General features: G+C 40.9%; 2 protein-coding genes across 2 annotated transcripts in view; both read left to right on the top strand.

The window, feature by feature from the left end:
- Positions 1-1,349: 1,349 nt before the first annotated feature.
- On the top strand, positions 1,350-22,047 carry ube2na (ubiquitin-conjugating enzyme E2Na). The gene is made up of 4 exons (XM_020480997.2): positions 1,350-1,491; positions 14,230-14,476; positions 20,042-20,182; positions 20,705-22,047. Exons 1-4 carry the CDS (start codon positions 1,462-1,464, stop codon positions 20,749-20,751), a joined length of 465 nt encoding a protein of 154 aa, XP_020336586.1. The 5' UTR covers positions 1,350-1,461; the 3' UTR covers positions 20,752-22,047.
- Positions 22,048-22,768: 721 nt separating this feature from the next.
- LOC109889521 (diphosphoinositol polyphosphate phosphohydrolase 3-beta-like) overlaps positions 22,769-25,349 on the top strand; it is a 28,146-nt gene continuing 25,565 nt past the window's right edge. The window contains exon 1 of the mRNA XM_020480996.2: positions 22,769-23,180. Within this exon, the coding sequence (XP_020336585.1) occupies positions 23,034-23,180 (147 nt within the window). The 5' untranslated portion in view covers positions 22,769-23,033. The remainder of the gene's footprint in view (positions 23,181-25,349) is intronic.

The raw sequence follows: 25,349 nt of genomic DNA, 5'->3' as shown, positions 1-25,349 counted from the left end.
AAGGTACAATTATTGAAATCAATATGACAAAGCAAGCGGTAAAGCTTCATATGACACACATATTTTTGCTTTGTAGCACCTACAGATGAAACATTATGGAGTCTTACAGGAGGCCTGAGTAAGGCCAAAATGTCATAAATATGGCAACTTTGATAAATATTTTCTCAATTATGCTTTTAGATATAAATGTCAAATATATGTCAACAATCCTTCATCCAAAGGACTATTCTATGGTTTAATTTTCATAACAATCCCCAAAATAATGGTATTATTTTGTCCTGGTTTCGTGAGGAATCACTCATTTTAAAATATGGCAATCAAAATAATATCATAACAATTCAACTTTGAATGAGGTCAGATTTAGTTATGATTCTTACAGATTTCAACAGCAACAATCCCATAGCTCTTACCTCTCACAAGCCTTCTCACAAAATCTAATAATTTCTCTATTGGAACACATGTAATTCTCAGCTCTACATCTTCAGCCTGTAATTGAACTGACAGCTTACGGCAGAGAAATACATCTCTATAGAGTGTGGGTCCTACCTGTTCTCATGTGCTGGTACAGAGTGTGCATGCCTGTAGTCAGCTGGTCACCTTCTCTCTAGTCAGCCTTCTCCCTAGTCAGCCTTTTCAATGGGACTCGTGGAGCTCCAAGAGGTGGAGCTCCACGGGTCCCATTATACAATGGTGATCCCTGCATCCTGATCTGGTCTGGTAGTTTATCATTGAGGGGAGGAAATACACAGGTTTGTTTAGTCTCATGAGGGAACAGGACAGCTAGTTCACTGTGTTCTGTTTATAATCCTTAAAAGCAACAAAAGCAAGTCCTTCAACATCTGCATTGCTTGCTGTTTGGGGTTTTAGGCTGGGTTTCTGTATAGCACTTTGTGACATCGGCTGATGTAAAAAGGGCTTTATAAATATATTTGATTGATTGATTGGTTGTAAATTATAGAGCACCACATGCACAATGCATTGGTCATAGCATAGGTCTCTCAGAAATAGATGTACAAAATAATTGTGAAACCCATGTAGGCCAGACATTTAGAAAATTTAAATGAAATCATTTAGCCCTTTCGATTGCCCCCTTACCAAGAAATTATTAACATTTTGAAATTGATCAAGGGACAGTGTGCCTGTGTGATGGATCCAAAGCCTACCTATGTCTATTTCACAGCAACAGTAAGACTAACATGAAACGAAATTAATCACAGATGTTTACACAAACATCACTGACTTTGAGATTGGGATATGTCAAATCAATCACTGTCACGTATCATACCCATTAACCATAATAAAAGTACATTTTCCAAACTAGCTACATTTATTTACGTTACACTTTCAGGATGGTCTCATGACGCAAAATGAGCAGAACACCGGAAGAGGTGTGTGCGCGCCTTTCGCTGTCAATGCAAACGAAAGAGAAGAGTCACAGCTAAACCCCTCATTAAAGACAAGATGTCAGGACTGCCCCGTAGGATCATTAAGGTAACTAACTATTCATTGCTTTACGAATTACACAGACTATTGTTGTTGTCTATGACAGATTCATTATGTCCTAGCTAGCTAATCCTAAAATGCTCCGCACTGTTCGTAATTTATTTAGCTTGCATTTGCCGCAGCTGCGAAATTACTTCCGTTTCGACCCTGTTCCTAATAAACGGAATAAAGGTGGGTTAAAAATACACCCACGCCTGTAAAAGATGGCAAAGAAATGTATTTTTTGTGATTGTTTATTCGTTAATACACTAAACACAGTGAATGTAGCATACTGACCAGAGTCTGAGAGAGTTAGCAATCAATATAACGTTAGCTTGCTAGTTAGTTATCTTAAACGTTAGCCAGCCAGTCACCCATTCCGCCCTTTCCAAATAGCTAGCTAACACTATATAGCGAGCAAACTCTATAGATAGCCGTACATGTGTGTTGCAATGAATGCACAGTCAGACAGCCTACTCCCTTAACTGTGCCACAATATAAACGGTTGCAATCTTTATTTTGGGCTAAATTGCTCATGAGTATAAAGATAGTGCTTAAGTATTAAAGGATAAATTTAGCAGGCTATTGAGTTAGCATTTAGAACGTTACCATTGTGTGACATATTTCCTGTTAGGCCTCTGTTGCTAAGATAGTTAGCTACCGTAAGTGATGTTATAGGCAGAGGCCAGGGCATTAGCGGGATCTCAGTTTTATGATCTTAATTGAAATGGACGGTACGATTCCCCTTACCAGTCATCACTTCGAATAAAAGTGTATTGGTCTCGTACACAGACAGTTTTGCAGGTGTTATTGCAGGTGCAATTCTTAGCTATGTAGGTAGGGTACGTTCATTGGAATTCAGTCACTTTTTGACAGCAAGCTCTTATTTTCGTCCAAAAAGTCCCTTTCTGAGCTTCTACAATGGGCAAATATGTGTGGGAGGTTTCGTTCAAATCAAAAGGGTTGTTGTCAAAAAGTGTAGATATTCCTTGAAGAAAACCAACTCATCCAACCCCCATGTCTCACTCATAATCTGTTCAAATGTTTTTACCCTTGTACGATGGCCAAAATTAGGGTGACTAAATCAGTGGAGGCCAGAGAGAGAAAGTGGTCTAAAATAAGTACAATTGCACAGCAGTGTGTCAACTAGGCTTGATTCTGTGCCAGAATGAAGGCTACCTGGCAGGTTCACTTTCCAGTTGAACTCATCTTCTCGAATCTGCAGGACATTAAACAATATAGAGGTGAGATAGATATCGATTTTGAGACACGACATGTAGTATTTTCATATTTTAATATACACTTTTCATATTAATGCATTTGCGTTTAATTCAGCTTGTGTCGTGCTAATTTAGCTTTTTGTGACGTGGTAAAGATTTTGAAAACGACCACCACAACATGTAAAATCCCCAGGTTACGGCGAGAAAGCTGCACCACTCTGTCAAAACAGTGCTCTGTGCTTATTTTGGATGTATTAGGTTACGAAATTCAACTTTTTGGATATACTGGTAATGAAATGTTAAAGACCGCACTGAACAATACAGAATAAGCATATTTGTCTACATATAATGTATTTTTATCAATTTCATCACCAAAGCGTGTTTTCACTTACTCTGGGCAGAGTGGGTGGAAACCCTAAAAAGTAATTGAATTTGTATAGATTTACCCACTAGCTAGCTCCAACACTGCAGTAGAATGTCTTGCAAATACAATACCATTACACAAATAATCAGAACAACAAATCAAGAAATGACTGAACTGGTCAAATGAACAATCCAGAGTAGATATATTATAGTGAGCATGTGTCAGAATCCAGAATATGAATATGTGGTGTATATAGACATTAGACAGTATATCATTACGAAATATCTGATAAGAAAGAATGCTAGCTCATCATGTCACACCACAGCTGTCAGTGCTAAAGGCCAAGACGCAGCAAATATTTTAGTTTAGCTAGCTTTGCTGACCTGAGAAGGGGGACATCAATAGTCAATTTAATTTGACATACACATGAGTAATTGATTAGGCCTAGATGCACCAGTATACTAGAGGTTCCTTACTTCCAGCATGTTCCCAGTGCACTTGGAGAAATTGTCACACAGCAATTGTCACTCCTAAATCTAGTGTAGCATAAAGATCAGGTCAAGAGAGAGTTGTAAGATTGGTGCAGAGGTGAACATCATTTTATTAGTTATATACAGTGAACTTAAGCTATTGTACTATCACTTTGTGTGTTTAGAATTATTGTTTTGTTCTCACTCACTAGCCTAGTTCTCCGGTCTCTCCTTCCAGTCTAGGCAGTTTGTTTGCATGGGTTGAGTGTCTTCACTCATTCACAGATCAATGAAGTCATGACTGTCTCTGCCCAGCATCTGCTCAGCCTGTGGACCACAGCGCCTTGTTTTCATTATCCCCCTGTCAAGTTGATGGCTCTCTGTGCTGAAACAGTCTAGGCTATGGTTGTGGATTCCAGAATGTCTTGTAGCTAGTATATTTAAACTATAAAACAGTTTGTTACTAGTTGGCCTCTCTCCTACAATTTGTTTCAAATTTCTAATCTCGTGTACCTCCAAAAACATTGTGCCCCACATAGGAAATGCTGTGCTTCATATTCCCAAGTTCATGTCCTATGTCGTTGGTAGTCGTCATTGAATAAATGCAATTATGCTAATAGAGAGAGGGGAATTCACACAGGTGGTGAGAGGGGTTGAGCAAGAGAGGGAACACGTAATATTGGTTGGAAAAGACGGGAGGGCTGAGAAGTTCTGGGAACTGTTCTCAGTGAGCTTGAGCCCCTGTGAGTGTGCGACTGGTCCGGGAGCCTCTCTTGTCTGTGTTTGGACTGTGTTTTTGTCTGTGGGTTATCTGAAACATTTCAGGAATCTCGCTCGGAGGTGCATTCAGGAAAAAGAAAAAACAGCAGCATGTACAGTGGTTGATGATAGTCCACTCTCTTTTTGTTCCTCTTAGTTGTCTTTCTCTCAAAGGTATCTGTAGCTTTAGGGCAATAGCACTGTAATAGAATTACACTTTGATTAATTTTTTCTTACCTTAAAATCTATGCCAAACAAAAAACATTGATTTCAAAGTTTAACAAACCATACAACTCCATGCACAATAACTACTTTTAAAAAATGTCCACGGAAGAAATTACAAAAACTAATTTAGTGGTAATGGAATTACATTAAAATCTCCCTCAAGGATTTATGTGATAAGGTTCTGCAAAACCTCTTAAATATCTGCTCCATATTAAGATTCAAAGATGTCTGCAGAAACAACGGGGTGCCAGCTACAGTGCCTTGCAAAAGTATTCATTCCCTTGGCGTTTTAACCATTTTGTTGCATTACATCCTGTAATTTAAATAGATTTTTATTTGGATTTCATGTGATGGGCATTCATAAAATAGTCAAAATTGGTCAAGTGAAATGAAAACTGAAGAGGTGAATACATATGTATTCACCCTTTTGCTATGAAGCCCCTAAATAAGATCTGTTGCTACCAATTACCTTTTAGAAGTCACCTAATTAAAGTCCTCCTGTGTGCAATCTAAGTGTCACATGATCTCAATGTGTGTATATATATACACCTGTTCCAAAAGGCCCCAGAGTCTGTAACACCAGTAAGCAAGCGGCACCATGAAGACAAAGGTCGTCTCCAAACAAGTCAGGGACAAAGTCGTGGAGAAGTACAGATCAGGGTTGGGTTATAAAAAAAATATCAGAAACTTTGAACATCCCACTGATCACCATTAAATTCATTATTAAAAAATGGAAAGAATATGGCACCACAACAAACCTGCCAAGAGCGGGCCACCCACCAAAACTCTCATACCAGGCAAGGAGGGCATTAACCAGAGAGGCAACAAAGAGACCAAAGATAACCCTGAAGGAGCTGCAAAGCTCCACAGCGGAGATTGGAGAATCTGTCCATAGGACCACTTTAAGCTGTACAGAGTGGCCAGAAAAAAAAGTCATTGCTTAAAGAAAAAAATATGCAAACACATTTGGTGTTCGCCAAAAGGCATGTGGGAGACTCCCCAAACATGGAAGGTACTCTGGTCAGATGATACTAAAATTGAGCTTTTTGGCCATCAAGGAAAATGCTATGTCTGGCACAAACCCCAAAACCTCTCATCACTCCGAGAACACCATCCCCACAGTGAAGCATGGGGGTGACGGCATAAGGCTGTGGAGATGATTTTCATCGGCAGGAACAGGCAAACTGGTCAGAATTGAAGGAATGATGGATGGCACTAAATGCAGGGAATTTATTGAAGGAAACCTGTTTCAGTCTTCTGGAGATTTGAGACTGATGGAGATTCACCTTCCAGCAGAACAATGACCCGTAGCATACTGCTAAAGCAACACTCATGCAGTTTAAGGGGAAACATTTAAATGTCTTGGAATGGCCTAGTCAAAGCCCAGACCTCAATTCAATTGAGAATCTGTGGTATGACTTAAAGATTGCTGTACACCAGCGGAACCCATCCGACTTGAAGGAGCTGGAGCAGTTTTGCCTTGAAGAATGGACAAAAATCCCAGTGGCTGCATGTGCCAAGCTTATAGAGACATACCCCAAGAGACTTGCAGCTGTAATTGCTGCAAAAGGTGGCTCTACAAAGTATTGACTTTGGAGGGGTGAATAGTTATGCACTCAAGTTTTCTGTTTTTTTGTCTTATTTCTTGTTTGTTACACAATAAAATATATTTTGCATCTTCAAAGTGGTAGGCATGTCGTGTAAATCAAATGATACAAATCCACAAAAAAAAGCAATTTTAATTCCAGGTTGTAAGGCAACAAAATAGGAAAAATGCCAAGGGGGGTGAATACTTTCACAAGCCACTGTATGAGGTCTAAAGGAAATGGAGGGACTAACAGTACAGATGGATAGAAATTAAAACGGTACCATAGAGGCTCAGAATAAGTTAGAGGAAACAGAAATGGAGGAACGTATTCAAAAAGATCAAGAGTAATATATTATCAAAATAAAGCGAACGGGATGGAATATGGAGATAAAATGCAATTATTTTTTAATCATGGAAATGCTACGAAAAATAATTAACTGAATCTTGTTACAAATGAGTCACCCATGATTCACCAAACAATATTTTTAAATAGTAAGTAAAGTACTTAAGGCATATGTTTTTGTTTGTCTCCTCCATCTCCACCATCTGATTTCATTATAACTGAAACAGGATCCAAGTGCTAAATATAAAGATCCAGTCCATTTACAAAATTGGAGGCCTCTTACACTGTTGTGATACAAAAATACTAGCAAAATGCTTAGCGCATAGAATTAAACATGGCATTGTCGGACATTATTAATCCTAATCAGACAGTTTTTTTTACATGGACGATACATTGGAGATATAAGGCAAGTACTGGAAACAATAGAACATTATGAAAAACTGGGAAACCAGGCCTATTCATAGCTGACTTTGAAAAGTCCTTTGATAAAGTACGACTGGAGTTTCTATATAAATGCCTGGAATATAAAAATTTTGGAGAATCTCTTATAAAATGGGTTAAAGTTATATGTATGGTAACTAGGGACGCACTAATATGACATTTTTGTCCGATATCTGATATTTTCCTTGCCCCAAAAATTATACAGATAACCGATATTTAACATTTGTGTCCTTTTGTAAGCGTTATAGTACAGTTAAATAGTTAACACACACACACGGACGCAGCAGTCTAAGGCAATGCATCTCAGTGCAAGAGGCGTCACTACAGTCCTTGGTTCGAATCCAGGTTCTGTCACATCCGACCGTGATTGGAAGTCCTATAGGGCGATGCACAACGGGTTTGGACGTAATTGTAAATAAGAATTTGTTCTTAACTGATTTGCCTAGTGAAGTAAAGGTTACACACACGCACACCACACTGACCAAAAAGTTATTTTGTTGGCATTTACGTATGTCCCCATTACCAATAAAACATAATCAAAACCTATTACTTTCACTTACTTGCTGTGCTGTTTCGTTGTTCATTTGTTCAGTCTCAACCAGGATTTCATTATACATGTCAAGTAGTGAAATTTCAGCTCTGTCTGTCCGTGGCGCCTCTTCCTCAGTGCGCACTCACGTCCGTGTCCATATTTTCCAGCTGTGTATGTAACGTTTCACATAAACCCTGTTTCTGTGGGAGGGGGAGAAAATAAAGGAACTTGTCTGTCGGCCCTGCATTGAAGACCAAAATTGGTTAAAGAAAATTGTGATGAATATAAAAATAAACCACTTTATTTTAAGGACCAAAACATTGACAGCTGTGCCATATAGATTGCAAAATAGTTGGCAAGAGTTTTTCGATGTACCGATCCCATGGCACATGGTTTATGAACTGATAAGCAAAACGATGCCAGATTCAAAACTTTGAATTTTTCAATTGAAATGATTTTACAAAATTCTTGCAACCAATTGAATGTTATATATGGGGGATACAACCTTCCCAGTTCTGCAGGTTTTGCTGTGAAGAGACTGAATTATTAGATCATTTGTTTAGGTACTGTCCATATGTAGCTTGTTTTTGGTCACAGGTCCAGGAATGGCTGAATTGCAACATTTACCCGGAGCTAACGCTGCAGATAGCAATACTGGGTGATTTGAAAAGTCGTAGTCAATCGATCAATAATATAATACTTTTAGCAAGACTATTTATTTAATTTACAATCTATAGAAAATGAGAATAGAAAGTTTCAGAACTTTTGTGACTCATCACAGCACAACACAATATATGGCAAATATAAATCCAATATGGATGGTGTTAAGAGATAGATGGGAGGGGTTGAATGAAACTGAAGGGTGGGACTAACAACAAGATAGTATATTTTACATTTGTGTCTGTAAAATGTAAGTAGAGAACTTTTGTGAAACAGCACAGTTAAAAATATATGGCAAATAAAAATCAAACTGGATGGGCATCAGAAATGGATGGGAGAGGTTGAGGGTATTGTATTTTCTACATTGTACAGCAATAGTGAAGACATCAAAACTATGAAATAACACATGGAATCATGTCGTAACCAAAATAGTGTTTTTATATATATATATATATATATATATATAAATAAATAATATATAGCCACCCGTCGCCTTGACTCTCTCAACCAGCTTGAAGGAGTTCCCACATGCTGAGCACTTGTTGACTGCTTTTCCTTCACTCTGCGGTCCAACTCATCCCAAACCATCTGTTGGGTTGAGGTCGGGTGATTGTGGAGGCCAGGTCATCTGATGCAGCACTCCATCACTCTCCTTCTTGGTCAAATAGCCCTTACACCGCCTGGAGGTGTGTTTTGGATCATTGTCCTGTTGAAAACAAATGATAGTCCCACTAAGCGCAAACCACATGGGAAGGCGAATCGCTGTGGTAGCCATGCTGGTTAAGTGTGCCTTGAATTCTAAATAAATCACATACAGTGTCACTAGCAAAGCACCATCACATCACCTCCTCCATGCTTCGTGGTAGTAAACACACATGCAGAGATCATTCCTTCACCTACTCTGCGTCTCACAAAGACATGATGGATTGAACCAAAAATATCAATTTTGTATTCCTCAGACAGATTTCCACCGGTCTATTTGTCCATTGCTTGTGTTTCTTGGTCCAAGCAAGTATCTCTTCTTATTGGTGTCCTTTTAGTACCGTTTGTTTTGCACTCTCTTCTGAACAGTTGATGTTGAGATGCGTCTGTTCCTTTTATTTGGGCTGAAATCTGAGGTACAGTTATTCTAATGAAGGTATCCTCTGCAGCAGTGGTAACTCTGGGTCTTCCTTTCCTGTGGCGGTCCTCATGAGAGACAGTTTCATCATAGCGCTTGATGGTTGTTGCGACTGTACTTGAAGAAACTTTCCAAGTTCTTGTAATTTTTCGGATTGACTGACCTTCATGTCTTAAAGTAATGATGGACTGTCGTTTCTCTTTGCTTATTTAAGCTGTTCTTGCAATAATATGGACTTTGGCTTTTACCAAATAGGGCTATGTTCTGTATACCACCCCTACCTTGTCACAACACAACTGATTGACTCAAATGCATTAAGAACGAAAGAAATTCTACAAATGAACTTTTAACAAGGTACACCTGTTAATTGAAATGCATTCCAGTAGACTACCTGGTTGAGAAGAATGCCAAGGGTGTGCAAAGCTGTCATCAAGGCAAAGGGTGGCTACTGAAGAATCTCAAATATAATTTTAATTTTTTATTTAACACTTGGTTGCTACATGATTCCATATGTGTTGTTTCATAGTTTTGATGTCTTCATTGTTATTCTACAATGTAGAAAATAGTTTTAAAAAATAAAGAAAAAACCTTGAATGAGTAGGTGTCAACTTTTGACTGGTACTGTAGTTGATACAATGAGAGTGTGAAAATGAAATTAAACCGATTGGAGATCTTACAACTAGACATCAAGGAAATGTTCATTTTTGAGAATACAACACATGCACATTAGAGACAGAACCCCTTACCCTCTTTATTGCAGGATTGTGATCATCATTGACACTAGTTTAATTTGAATAGTAGTTTAACAATTAAAACAGTTTAAACACATCAAAGAATCAACACTTCATCACTTAAAAATGAACAAATAAGTTAACTCGTATGTAGTCTAAAAAACTAAAGAACATTGAGTAGTAACAAGTACACTATTATTACTGAAGCATCATTTCAGGTGAACAAAAACTCCATACCAGTGGTGGCCAACCTTGCTCCACTGATCCCTATCTACTGGGTGAGCAGACTTCTATTCCAGCCCAGCAATAGCACACTTGATTATCAACTCATTAGATTTGATAAGTTGAATCAGATGTGTTATTGCTGGGCTGAAACAGAACCCTACACATTCAGAGGACCTCCAGCAGGGTTGGCATGCTCCAATTGACATTGTGTGATGTTTAACTGTATTTTTGTATACAATGTTTGCTAACATAGGTAGACCTACACATATAACCCATGGCATATAGGATATACCCAAGCTTTCTTGGGATATTCATTAGGACCTCTCTTCATCTGCAAACAGGCTTTCACAGCTTTTCATATCGGAGGAAAGAAAACATCACAGAGAAACAGGCTTCATTATACAGCACGGTTATATTATGTTGCTAATATCTGTCCTCAAAGTTTTCCCCTCTAGGGACTGGAACTAGAGAATATTTTCATAATGTCCTCCCACAAAGTTACCTGCCCTATCCAGTAGCTAACCTTTGGTTTCCCATACTCGGTCCTGGGAACCCCCTGGGTTCACATTTTGGTATTTGCCCTAGCACTACACAGCTGATTCAAATAATCAAAGCTTGAGGATGAGTTGGTTATTTTTTTTTTTTTTTTTTTTTTTTTTAACCTTTATTTAACCAGGCTAGTCAGTTAAGAACATATTCTTATTTTCAATGACGGCCTGGGAACAATGGGTTAACTGCCTGTTCAGGGGCAGAACGACAGATTTGTACCTTGTCAATTTGAATCAGCTGTGTAGTGCTGAGGCAAAAACCAAAACGTGCCCCAGGGCCGGGTTTGAGAAACCCTTGCCTAGGCTATCCAGTAGCCTATACGCTCCCTTTACTGACAGCTGGAGCTGCAATTTCATCCTCTTCCATGGCTGTTATCTAATGCATTTGGAGACTGTTTTAAATGTACAATGATTACATCAAGATAGCTTCCTTTTAGCTAGCTGATTATATTTGATTAACTTAGCTATACAGTGTAAAGTTAGCTAGCTACCAACTTGAGTTAGCCTACAAAGTGGCCTACAGTAGCAGGCTAGTTAGCTAATATTAGGGTGAAGGAATTAGCCGTAGAGCTCTGAGACAGGATTGTGTCAAGGCACAGATCTGGGGAAGGGTACAAAAAAAATGTCTGCAGCATTGAAGGTCCCCAGGAACACATTGGCCTCAATCTACACACAACACACCATAATGACAAAGCAAAAACAGTTTTGTAGAGATTTCTGCTAATGGAAATATCATATTTACATAAGTATTCAGACCCTTTACTCAGTACTTTGACGCAGCGATCGCAGCCTTGAGTCTTCTTGGGTATGACGCTACAAGCTTGGCACACCTGTATTTGGGGAGGTTCTCTGCAGATCCTCTCAAGCTCTGTCAGGTTAGATGGGGAGTGTTGCTGCACAGCTATTTTGAGGTCTCTCCGGAGATTTTTGATCGGGTTCAAGTCCGGGCTCTGGCTGGACCACTCAAGGACATTCAGAGACTTGTCCCGAAGCCACTCCTGCATTGTCTTGGCTGTGTGCTTAGGGTCGTTGTCCTGTTGGAAGGTGAACCTTCGCACTAGTCCTTGGAACCTGCTCCAGAGTGCTCAAGGATCTTTCTGTACTTTGCTCCGTTCATCTTTCCCTTGATCCTGACTAGTCTCCCAGTCCCTGCTGCTGAAAAACATCCCCACAGCATGATGCTGCCACCACCATGCTTCCCTGTAGGGATGGTGCCAGGTTTCCTCCAGACATAACACTTGGCATTCAGGCCAAAGAGTTCAATCTTGGTTTCATCAGACCAAAGAATCTTGTTGTTCATGGTCAGAGTCCTTTAGGTGCCTTTTGGCAATCTACAAGCGGGCTGTCATGTGCCTTTTACTGAGAAGTGCTGCAGAGATGGTTGTCCTTCTGGAAGTTTCTCCCATCTCCACAGAAGAATTCTGGAGCCATATCAGAGTGACCATCGGGTTCTTGGTCACCTCCCTGACCATGCCCCTTCTCCCCCGATTGCTCAGTTTGGCCAGGCAGACAGCTCTAGGGAGAGTCTTTGTAGTTTCAAACTTCTATTTTTAAGAATGATGGAGGCCACTGTTCTTGGGGACCTTCACTGCTGTAGACATTATTTGGTACCCTTCCCCAGGTTTTTGCTCTGACATGCACTGACAACTGTGGGACCTTATATAGACAGGTGTGTGCCTTTCCAAATCATGTAACATGAATTGAATATACAACAGGTGGTAAATCAAGTTGTAGAAACATCTCAAGGATGATCAATGGAAACAGGATGCACGTGAGCTCAATTTCAAGTCTCATAGAAAATGGTCTGAATACATATGTAAACAAGGTGTTTTATTTTTCTACATTTGCAAGACTTTCTAAATGTTTTTTGCTTTGTCATTTGGGGGTATTGTTTGTAGATGGATGAGGGGGAAAAAATATTTGTTGAATTTTTTAAACAAGGCTGTAAAGTAACAAAATGTGGAATATGTCAAGGGTCTGAATATTTCCCAAATGCACTATTTTAGGCTACTATAGGAAAATTAGTAGGCTAGTGAAGAGGCCTAGTCCTGTAAGAGTCCATCTTTGTTGCTGCACCTGTCACAGGTGTCCCCCTGCCTCTTGCATTACCATAAGGCCGTATCAGATTGCTTATGCTGCTCAGTCATGTTGAGCCAGGGCCTAAAATGAACACCCACCACCTGTCGATTTTGTCATTGGCGTGTAAAATGTTTATTTCACCAGCCACGTTGGCGTGGGTAGGGGCACCACAGTATGAGCATTTCACTCACATTTGTTTTGTAAAAATAGTCAAGTATGATCACGTTTACAGTAAAATAAATGCTGCAGTAGAAGTTTTCAAAGTAGTTCCGCCGTTTTTGTTTCATAGCTGGTAAATTAATCGCACTAACTACGAATGCTATATAGCCTATCCCACCTTGCGCTGAAACACTGCCTGGCTGGTGTCTGTGCGCACTTATTAAAGAGCTGTGCACTGGTATAAAATTAGCTCTAATTTACTTGAAACGAAAGTCTACTGATGTGAGACTTTGTTTCTTAGCTATTTACTTTTTGTTCATAAACTAGGTTGTTTTTCTGTTTTTGAGTTTCAAATGCTAGGGAAGAGAAGACAACGCTTCTACTAGTAAGACTCAATCTCACAGGTAGAAACATGACTCCAGTCGCGCTACCACGGTAACCTCCCAGCCTTAAAAGGGCAGGTGAACATTTTTGTCTCATCTGTGACATTTTGGTTAAAAGACTCGGGTCACAAAAAATGTATTATTCAATATACCATGTTAGTTACTTCTTACTAGTAATACACATTGTTTTCAAAACATTACATAGCATGCACATCTTTTTTTATGTTTTGTTGTTGTAATCTTTGCGCCCCAAAATATTTTGGTGGTTAAAAAATCTGAGGTGCTGGTCAATTTTAAATCTACCTGCCACATTGGCTGGTGGACCAAAAGGTACATTTTATGCCCTGGTCACAGCCCTGAGCCTGGGGGCAGTTGCCTCCATGCTCTGAGCTAGTCAGCCTACAAGATGTACTCTTCAATCAACCACTGAAGATTACATTTATTATATATATATTTTTTTAAATACATAAGGGGGTTCCACCTGGTGACGCCTCTACATTGATGGGGAAAGTCAGAGTGACCACCTGGGTTCTATTCATTAGGAAAACATTTTGGAAAGTTTTGCATCGGAAAATAACATTTTGTCGACTTAGCTGCCTGATATTCTGCTTTAGACTGTATTGCAGCCAATTATAAAGCCACTAAGCGTAGTGACACACTGCTAGCTGCCTAGTAGGAGGCGTGGGCCAGGATAGGTTAGATGTTTTGGGTTGTAGGCAATGTCTTTGAAAGATTGATCAGTCCTAACACTGAAATTAGAATTTTCTGGTTGATTTTCTTAGTATTGTAAGGGATGAGTAAGCAGTGGAACAAACGTACGAATGTGCCTGCTGAACAATGGTTATCACCACAAGATTTGCATCTAGGCCTAACTCTGTTTGTATGTCTGTCGTTTGTCAGGAGACTCAGCGCTTGATGGCGGAGCCTGTCCCAGGCATCAAGGCGGAGCCTGACGAAGGCAACGCCCGCTACTTCCATGTGGTCATCGCCGGGCCCCAGGACTCGCCCTTTGAAGGCGGCACGTTTAAACTCGAACTCTTTCTTCCCGAGGAATACCCCATGGCAGCTCCAAAAGTACGCTTTATGACCAAAATATACCACCCCAACGTAGACAAACTGGGAAGAATATGTCTAGACATATTGAAAGGTAAGGGGCGCTTGACTTGCGTCATTTTACACCGACATGGTAGCCTGACATCCAAACTGATTTTGCTGTTTCACTGTTGTTTCTGTTCAGGTTAAGTTAATCAAGTGGGCTGCGTTACTTGCATATGCACCTAAATATTTTGCTGTGCGACCTGGACTTTTTTATTTAGGAGCGCCTGTGCGCCTAGAAAAAAAAATCGCCAAGATAGTTGTTCCAATGATTACTTCACTGGCCCCTTAGTGCCACTGAGAATACACTGGGCACATTTATGACAGTCATAAATGACAGTCATGCTTGCACCATTACTACAAATAAAAATGTCTTTGTGTGCTCCTACATTGTTCCTACATTGTTCAACGTAGGCGCACACACGCTCCTTGCAAAAAAATAAGTGGCAGGTTTTGAAAAAACTGTTAATTTGTCAATGCAACATGGCTTCTTGAACACATAATATTTAGACTGAGGTTGTTAGCAAAAACATGGCAAATTATGTCCTGAAAGCATTTTTTAAAATGTGGTAGCAGGTGCAGCTGATGCAAGGACACAGATTCCTTTCATCCCCCTAACACTGTACCCAAACCGGCCGTGCGCAAATTGATTTTGTCCCCCCACACCAAACGCGATCACGACACACAGGCTGAAAAATCAAAACAACTCTGAACCGATTATATTACTTTGGGGACAGGTCGAAAGCATTAAGCATTTATGGTAATTTAGTTAACAAGTTTGCAGTTACTAGCTAATTTGACCTATTTAGCTAACTTGCTGTTGCTAGCTATTTTGTCCTGGGATATAAACGTTTTTAAAGTTTTTATTTCACCTTTATTTAACCAGGTAGGCAAGTTGAGAACAAGTTCTCATTTGCAACTGAGACTTGGCCAAGATAAAGCAAAGCAGTTCGACACATACAACAACAGAGTTACACATGGAATAAACAAAACATAGTCAATAATACAGTAAAACAAAAAGTGCAAATGAGGTAAGATAAGGGAGTTAAGGCAATAAATAGGCCATGGTGGCGAAGTAATTACAATATAGCAATTTAACACTGGAATGGTAGATGTGCAGAAAAAAAAAGAAAAAAAATTCTGTATGGAGATGAAATAGGTAGGTTGATGGGCTATGTGCAGTGATCTGTGAGCTGCTCTGACAGCTGGTGCTTAAAGCTAGTGAGGGAGATGTGAGTCTCCAGCTTCAGAGATTTTTGCAGTTCGTTCCAGTCATTGGCAGCAGAGAACTGGAAGGAAAGACGACCAAAGGAGGAATTGGCTTTGGTGGTGACCAGTGAGATATACCTGCTGGAGCGCGTGCTACAAGTGGGTGCTGCTATGATGACCAGTGAGCTGAGATAAGGCGGGGCTTTACCTAGCAGAGACTTGTAGATAACCTGTAGCCAGTGGGTTTGGCACTGATTACATCCAGTTTGTTGAGTAGAGTGTTGGAGGCTATTTTATAGATGACATCACTGAAGTCGAGGATCGGTAGGATGGTCAGTTTTACGAGGGTATGTTTGGCAGCATGAGTGAAGGATGCTTTGTTGCAATATAGGAGGCCGATTCTAGATTTAATTTTGGATTGGAGATGCTTAATGTGAGTCTAGAAGGAGAGTTTACAGTCTAACCAGACACCTAGGTATTTGTAGTTGTCATCCGTCCAGAGTAGTGATGCTGGACTGGCGAGCAGGTGCGGGCAGTGATCGGTTGAATAGCATGCATTTAGTTTCCCCTGCGTTTTAGAGCAGTTGGAGGCCATGGAAGGAGTGTTGTATGGCATTGAAGCTCGTCTGGAGGTTAGTTAAGTGTCTAAAGAGGGGCCAGAAGTATACAGAATGGTGTCGTCTGCGTAGAGGTGTACCAGAGAATCACCAGCAGCAAGAGCAACATCATTGATGTTTCCAGAGAAGAGAGTCGGCCCGAGGATTGAAACCTGTGGCACCCCCATAGAGACAGCCAGAGGTCCAGACAACAGGCCCTCCGATTTGACACACTGAACTCTGTCTGAGAAGTAGTTGGTAAACCAGGCGTGGCAATCATTTGTGAAACCAAGGCTGTCGAGTCTGCCAATAAGAATGTAGTGATTGACAGAGTCAAAAGCCTTGGCCAGGTCGATGAATACGGTTGCACAGTAATGTCTCTTATCGATGGCGGTTATGATGTCGTTTAGGACCTTGAGCTTGGCTGAGGTGCACCCATGACCAGCTCTGAAACCAGATTGCATAGCGGAGAAGGTACGGTGGGATTCGAAATGGTCTGTAATCTGTTTGTTAACTTGGCTTTCGAAGACCTTAGAAACGTTGAGCTGTTATGTTACCTGAAATGTACTCTGACAATTAATCCACACACAAAACGGTCATCCGAATCGTTTCTTGTCATCTCTCCTCCTTCCAGGCTTTTTCTTCTTTGGACTTTGTGGCGATTGGCGTCTAACTTTCATAGTTACCACAACAACCGACCAAACTCAGTTAATCTTTCAATCACTCACATGGGTATCTGCTTCTATTAACCAATGAGGAGATGGGAGGCAGGACTTGCACCGCGTTCAGCGTCACAAATAGAACTGACTTCTATTTTAGCGCTTGGCAACGCAGATGCTTGTTGGCACAATAATTGAATAACGCATGTTTACATTTTATTTATTCGACGCGATTGGTGTGGTCAGCATGTAATATGTTAGTGTTAGGAAGGGATTATCTGATTCTAGGTCTGACATTTAGAGACATCTACCTTTTTCTGGAAATATCAAAAATATATTTGACCTGTTTTATCATCAAAAGTATTTATGTACAATCCAGTTAATCATATCATCATCTGACTGATAACAGATAGCTAGGGCTGGGCAGTATACAGTATTTGACCAAATCCGGTATTGATGCACGCATCGGTTTTGGTTTTTACTTTTCCTTCTATAACAGTATTTCAATGTTTGGTTTGTTGAATGTGATATGCTACTCTGCCGTGGGTAGCGTCTGTTTTTATAGTTTTCTCGCTGCTTAAGTCGTCTCTCTCCGCTCTCCCGAAGCGTGCAATTGCAGCCTGCAATTCGGGGCATTCCTGCATGCAGGAACCCATCTTTGTAACATATTTAAGCTAGGACAGGCAGGAGGTAGGGGTGCCCCAGTACAGTATGTGACGTTAATGCACAATAACATTGGTGCCAGCAGCCAATAAACCCCACAGGTGTGTGGGGGGCGAAAACGGTATCTAGCTAGCTGTACACCGGTAGACAGTGTCCTTCGTACCCGCCTGTCGGGCAGTGTTTTCCCGTAATTCTGTTAACAACGCAAGGGCAGGTGTTCGGCAGGCGAGAGCAAAGGAAACTGTGCTAGTTTAGCAAGCTAGGCCGGTACACAGCAGGCCTACCGCCAGCATAGCAGGTGGGGGCTACACCGTGTGCTAACTAGCTAGCACCTGGTGTCGCTAGCATACTGCATCGCCCCAGCCTGCTGTGCTGGCGAATGGTTTATAGTGTCCTTCGCGGTCGCCTGTCGGACACTGTTTTCCCACAGTTCTGTTAACAACGGTGAGAGCAGGTGTTCGGCAGGCGGAAGCAAAGGACGCTGTCTACCGGTGTCAACCCTGCTAGCTAGTAAGGAGGACTCTGGGAGGCGGGTGCGAAAAATCTCAGGAATAGACTCATGCAGGAATGACCCGGGCTGCAGTTACACATTGTCTTGCTCTCTCCATGCCGCTTTCCACACAGATCAAGCCCCGCCTCCTGCCACTCAAGCAGCGCAGAAGGGTGGCAGTAGTTGCTCACCCACTTGTATTCAGTCTGCATGGTCAATGCAGACCATGCGACATGTTGATGACAATGATGCAGCTTTTCTGCTTTGCTTCTTAGTATAAATACACAAGGGTTATATAATTACACTTAGTTTGTGTATCTTACTGTCTGCAAACAGCTAGTGTGTATTTTCTTAGCAAGTTGTGGCTAACAAATCGTTTTTAGCAGCTAATGTTTATAGCTAGTCAGCTGGCTAGCTAATAAATGTACTGAGTTGGGGCCATCTAGCTAATACAGCCTGGGGGGGGGGGGGGGGGTGCAAAAGTATCTTCTAAATAAAAGAGGAATAGGCTAAGCATGAGTGTTAGCTTCATGAAGTAGCTAATAGAAAACGTTAATGTAGCCAAAGATTATAGGGTCCCCTAGGAAACACTGACCAATGAGTTCCTACCCTATCACAATAACGCCGCCCTGGGTTTTTCAATCTTTATCATGTCAAACAGCACTGTATTCAAAGTGCCCGCTATTATATACTATCTACCTCATTTTCGAATGTTGCTATGGGCACAGTCAAACAACAGGAAGTGAGGGATTCGGGTTCCACTTTACTTCCCTACAGAAGCTGCCAGAGTAAATTATTTGAAAGAGTCAATTTTAGAGTATAAATGTCAAGTAAATAAGTATGTGTTGTTTTTATATTTCATTTAAGTTCGCTAACGTTAGCTAGACTTACTAGTAGGCTATTTCTGTTGTGATGATAACGTTAGTTGTGTTGTGCCAAGAGTTAAGGCCCGGGCCATCCACCAAGCCAATAACTAAAGGTAACTATAATGAAATACTATATGCTACATAACTATAAAAGCATCCACACTAGAGGAAAGTTTGTTTATTGTTCTACAGTCCTACACCTGTCAATCCACTGATCAACACATCCTTCTGCACGCTGCCTATTAATCAAGTGTTAACACAAGACCATTTGTGAGGTCACATTAGCATGACCGTAATATGGTGTATTTTGTCACGATGTATCAGCTAATTTCTTGTGGCGGTTGCATATGAATTATGATAATGCAGGAGCACTGAGGAAGTTGTCCATAGTTTCCGCTATTGGCGTGCGTATTTTAAGTGTTAAAAAAATGAGGTGGATAAAATTATAATAACTATTCTATTTCCATCATTTCAAAGTTAAACTACAATTGCAGTATTTGGTTAAAAATAACATTATTTTTTGCCCAAATTGTGCAGCCCTTACGTGGCAGTGTGGAAAGGATCTCAAATGAGTGCAGAATGGAGAAAGACACATTCTAAGCAATTTCGAAATGAATGTGTTGCCACTCTAGGGTCATGCACTACTGACAAAGCAAAATTTTAACTTGTATTATTCAAAAACATCAAATAGCGGAAACATTTAGAAAAATATTGTGATATGATATTTCGGCCTTATCGCTCAGTCCTAACGGATACAGGGGAGATGAGACGTCTTTAACTGTCTGTCACACCGCTGCAGCTTCTCTGTCATACACATCAGTGAGTTCAGGCTCGTTAGTGGGACAGGCCTGGGAATTGTTTCCTGCCATATCCCCACTGCAGTAGAATCATGTTTGGCCTGCGAGTGCTATGAGGGATTTTCCTTTTTAATCTCGCCCAAAAGATCAAGGGCTTCTCAGATTCAACTTTTGACCTCTCACTCAAGCCGCATATCCCATTGCTGCGACATGCCCCCATCGCTCAAAATGGATACATGGCTCAAACTTCTTTCTCCCCTTTTTCTCCTCCCTTTATCACTCACTTTCTCCCCCTCATTTGTACTTTTTTGTTTTCTTATAAAATCTCCTTCCACAGATAAATGGTCTCCAGCCTTACAGATCCGCACAGTCCTGCTATCAATCCAGGCATTACTAAGCGCTCCTAACCCTGATGATCCTCTAGCGAATGACGTTGCGGAGCAGTGGAAATCCAATGAAGCTCAAGCCATAGAGACAGGTGAGTCTTGATGAAGCCCGGCTCTGAGCGGTGAACTCCTCAAATGCACTTCTACTCACTCACCACACCCACTTGCCTCAGTCATGTTCGTTATGGCACACAACAGAAAGGGAAAATGAACTTTTCTTTTTAGACAAGTCCAGGTCGTTTCTCCCTGTTTCAGTCCATGTTCTTGTGTGTTTGGTGCCCAGTGAACAAAACCTTGTTCAAATTTGACACAGTAGCTCAGTTTCTCAATGCAGCCTACCGTTCAGCCAATCCAACACTGATTAATATTGGTGCTGATGCTCTATCTTACTGGTAACTTTAGATGCTACACCTTATGAACTCATGACTTCTTTTGAAATAAACATTTAATTTGTATATTGTAGCTTTTTTACCCTGTGGCCTATCCTGCAAAGCAAGTACAAATGTGATGAAGTTACAACTTGAAGCCTCAAGGATTCTAGCAAAAAACAATAAATAACTGACTCACTACACTTGCTTTCTGAGCTCATCTCTCTCCCTTATTTTGTGTTGCAGCTCGGACATGGACCAGGCTTTACGCTCAGAACAACATAGAAGTGTAGAAAAGGTGAAAAAAGCGGAGAGAAACCAAGCGGGAAGTCAGTGTGAACACACATTCCTCATCTTCTGCCAAGACCTCTTCTTCTACCTAATTCATGTGCATTTAAAGGACACCATATTGGAGGGGGGGATGTAATAAAATAAAATAAAAAGTGAAAAAAAGACCAGTGAATTTGATATAAATGCTCATAAGAGAAATTGAAAAGCCTGACTTGTCGTCTTTGTCATAATTCACGACTGTTCAGATGCATCGGCAGATCTGACTCACCACCTGGTTCTTTTTCCATTCATTTTGGAGGAAACCAGCAACATCCGCTTTAATGAGCTTCGTACAAAAAAAATATAAAGAAATAAGTGTCTATCCCATGTCTGTTTTCGTGGGGGAGGGTAAGATTTATTGTCCAAGATTGCCTAACTTTTTACTTTTCTTTTAACTTTGTTGTCGCTCGTGATGCTGGTTGTTTATTGAAAGCAGCTGATTAGTCCCAGGTAGACACACCCTTTGAGACAGACTATAGGTGGACTCATTCCTCTATAGAAGGCCTACTTGCAAAACAACAACCTAGCTCCTGCTAAACCACATCTCTGACTTGAACATTTAAATACAAGTAACAATATAATGACTAAACAATAAATCTGAGCCTACCATCATCACGTTTAACTGTTGCAACCGCTGTCGATGTAGAGACCCTAAAGTAGGCTTGGAACCTTTGTGTGGGAGAGCGGTAGGGATGGCGGGGACAGGAATTCCATAATTTTCTATAGTCTTAGGGATATATTTTATTCTCATGTCTTATCTTATTTGAATGTTTTCCTGACATCAGCCTACTACCGTGGAGGCTGGTGGGAGGAGCTATAGGAGCACAGTATCATTGGAATGGAATCAATGGAACGTATCAAACCATGTCTCTACTACTTCTGGCTACATGGCTCTTTTTCTTCCTGTTTGTCACAATCTAATGTTATAAGACACAACGGTTGACTTCCTCCCCATGGCATTTATTTCAGAAAATAATAGGGGGAGGGGGGGGGCACACATTGGAGTTGTCAGTTCGGTAGTGTGTGCTGAGGGGAATTGTGTTTGAAGGGGTTGTGGGGAGGTAGAGGGTAAGGGAATGGGGAGATCACTGAACAATATTTGTCAATATTTGTTTTTGGTTTGAAAAGTCTTTTCAGTTCCATGTATATTAATTATTTCTTTTGAGGGGGAAAATGGTTACCTGCTCTCTGAATGGTATGAAAACAGTCCACCGGTATTCTTTTTTTCTGTAAATAAAATCTGTTGATTAATAAGAAAATATTGTAAGCCTTTGTTTTTGAAGTAAGGACAATAGGTTAGGATTTTTGGCATATCCTCAATTCTGTCATTGAATACATTGAACTCAACGGGTCAGATTAAACAGTGAACAATGACTGCCCTCAGATGAGTAGAGAAAAAATAGGAACACTTGCTTATTTCCAGACAGTCTTAATCTTCACTCTGATCCTAGATTTTTAGTTAGTCTATCCTTCAATTGATGGTGTGAAAGTCAGGCACCACCTGGTGATACAAAGAGATGAATTCGCTCACATATACCATCATCCAAAACATGATGGCCAGGTGCTTCAGTTTCTTGATTCACCATTATAGGACAGCATAGTAAGGTGAAGATCGATATAATTTTTAGGTACAATGGTGCAGGTTTGACAGCTGGCTACAAGGTAAATGTATTGGTGTCGAACATTGCATTGAGTGCAGTAGCCTACTTGCATCTTTAACTCAAATAAATGGTGATGTTTTCTTATGGACCTCGAAATGGGGACTTGGCTTTCACTTATGCCAGAATGTAAAGTTTTAAATAGTATACTTGCAGGTAAGAGTAGCACCGTAAACAACTTGAAATTAGATTGAGTAGGCTAGGATTATGACAACCGAGGGCGTTTCATGTCTGTTTCAGTTTGGGAAACGGCAAGTTATTGAACGTCTAATCGTGGCATGTAACGTCGCAGGGGCTGGCGCTGATATGTGGTCGCTGCGTTGTAGTGAGGTCAGCAAGATGCGGTGCTCACGGACCACAGATGGTGCTAGTTGGCGTAGGGAACATGCCGTTTGACAGCGGCAACTAGACAGGATGTTATGCAGAAACATCAACACACCGGGGATATGGGGTGCTTAATTGCTGTGAATGAATAGATGAACGACGTTGAAGTTTGATTGCCTGAAGGTTTATTTTGAGATTCTGTGCGTAGTTTCTTGCTCCTCTCTTGACCAAGTAGGCACTTGACTTGATCTGGTTGGATCCTTATGCACTCCACCTTTCGGATATCCTTGGAGCACGAAGGTTGTGAATATATGATGAAGTTTAAACCCAACCAGACGAGGATTTATGATGGCGAAGGTTTCAAGAGAAGAGCGGCATGTTTATGTTTCAAGAATGAAAAAGAGGACGAGGTATGGATGGTCTAGGTGTTTAGTTTTCCGACCATTAACATTGTATAGATATTCACATGACTGACGCATCACAACATATTTGCCTATTTTACCACGTTCTTTATTATCTTTCGGATAACGAAAACCTTCAGTAAACTTTCCATGTAAATATATTTTGTCTACCTCTGACAAATTCGTACGTGGCATTAATCATGGGATGTCATGGGAGGGAACTTTACAGGGTGGGTGGGTGTGTTAGGTCTGTTGATAAACAGTGTGTGTGTGCGCAAGAGAGAGAAAGGAAGAAATGCAGGCAGTAAGAAAGGCAATTATTGATTCATGGAAGTCCAGCTTAATGGGAATCAGCTATAAATGCACAAACATCTGACCTATAAAAGGATATGCTTATGAGAGCTCATGTACATCCTAGCAGTCTCTCTCTGACTCAGCCAGAAAGTGGCCATAACAACACTGGTCCGTATGTCATCGCAGTCATGTAATTTCCAGTGATACAGAGAGAGGAATAATGCATGTTTTGATGCCGCTTACGTTTTATAGTTTTTTCAACATCAAAGTTTCATTGACATGGATAATCCGTGTTTTCTCGGGCCATAGTTTTAATAAACAAATATTTACAAAAACAACTACCCCCAATTGGATGCAGAGTGAGAATTAGGCTACTGTATTTGGACATATAGTTTACCACCTTTTTGGACCTATAATCACGTTTCCATCCATTTCATGCAGATGAATTACCTGGCTCGTGAAAAAAACATCAGATTAGAAAATGCAATCAAAATGAATCCCATTTAACCTGTCTTTTTTCATCGGTAATTGGAAATTTAACTGCAAAAGTTTTTTTTATGTGCACCATGTTGTCATGCACAGCCTTTTATCAGCAAAAATTCAGTTTGATGGAAACATCTCTGGTGGGAAAATGTGTATATTGCTTTATGCAAATGTTTGAATATTCGCATGAAAATCTGTCACAAATTGGATGGAAACCTAGCTATCAAAATCAAATAACCTTTTATTGGTCACATACACATATTTAGCAGATGTTATTGCATGTGTAGCGAAATTATTGTGTTCCTAGCTCCAACAGTGCAGTAGTATTTACCTTCACAACAATTCACACATCGAAAAGTTAAATAAAGGAATTAAGAAATATATAAATATTAGTACGAGCAATGTCGGAGTGGCATTGACTAAAATACAGTAGAATACAGTATATATGAAATGAGTAAAACGGTGTTTAACATTATCAACGTGACTAGTGTTCCATGTCTACGTACATAGGGCAGCAGCCTCTAAGAGTTGAGTAACCGGGTGGGAGCTGGCTAGTGATGGCTATATAACAGTCTGATGTCCTTGAGATAGAAGCTGTTGTTCTGTCTCTCGGTCCCAGCTTTGATGCACCTGTACTGACTTCACCTTCTGGATGATAGCGGAGTGAACAGGCCGTGGCTGTCCTCGATGATCTTTTTGGCCTGTGACATCGGGTGCTGTAGGTGTGCCCCCGGGGATGCGTTGCGCAGACCGCACCACCCTCTGTAAAGCCCTGTGGTTGCGGGCAATGGAGTTACCGTACCAGGTGATGATACAGCCCGACAGATGCTCTCAATGGTGCATCTGTAAAAGTTTGAGGGTCTTCGAGGCCAAGCCAAATTTCTTCAGCCTCCTGAGGTTGAAGAGGCGCTGTTGCTCCGCCTTCACCACACTTTCTGTGTGGGTGGACAATTTCAGATTGTCAGTGATGTGTACGCCGAGGAACATGACGTTTTTCACCTTCTCCACTGCTGTCCCATCGATGTGGATAGTGGCGAGATCCCTCTGAATTTATATTGCTGGCACCGCTCCACCAGGGCCCTCACCTCCTTCCTGTAGGCTGTCTTGTCAATGTTGGCAATCAGGCCTACCACTTTTGTGTCGTCTGAAAACTTGATGATTGAGTTGGAGGCGTGCGTGGCCACGCAGTCATGGGTGAACAGGGAGTACATGTGGGGGCTGAGCAGGCACCCTTGTGGGGCCCCTGTGTTGAGGATCAGCATAGTGGAGGTGTTGTTTCCTACCTTCACCACCTGGCTGCAGCCATTCAGGAAGTCCAGGACCCAGTTACACAGGGTGGGGTTCAGAACCAGGGCACTGAGCTTAATGATGAGCTTGGAGGGTAGTATGATGTTGAAGGCT

Source organism: Oncorhynchus kisutch, linkage group LG4, assembly GCF_002021735.2.
Source record: "Oncorhynchus kisutch isolate 150728-3 linkage group LG4, Okis_V2, whole genome shotgun sequence".
Lineage (NCBI taxonomy): Eukaryota > Metazoa > Chordata > Actinopteri > Salmoniformes > Salmonidae > Oncorhynchus > Oncorhynchus kisutch.
This window is presented reverse-complemented; position numbering and strand designations above follow the sequence as displayed.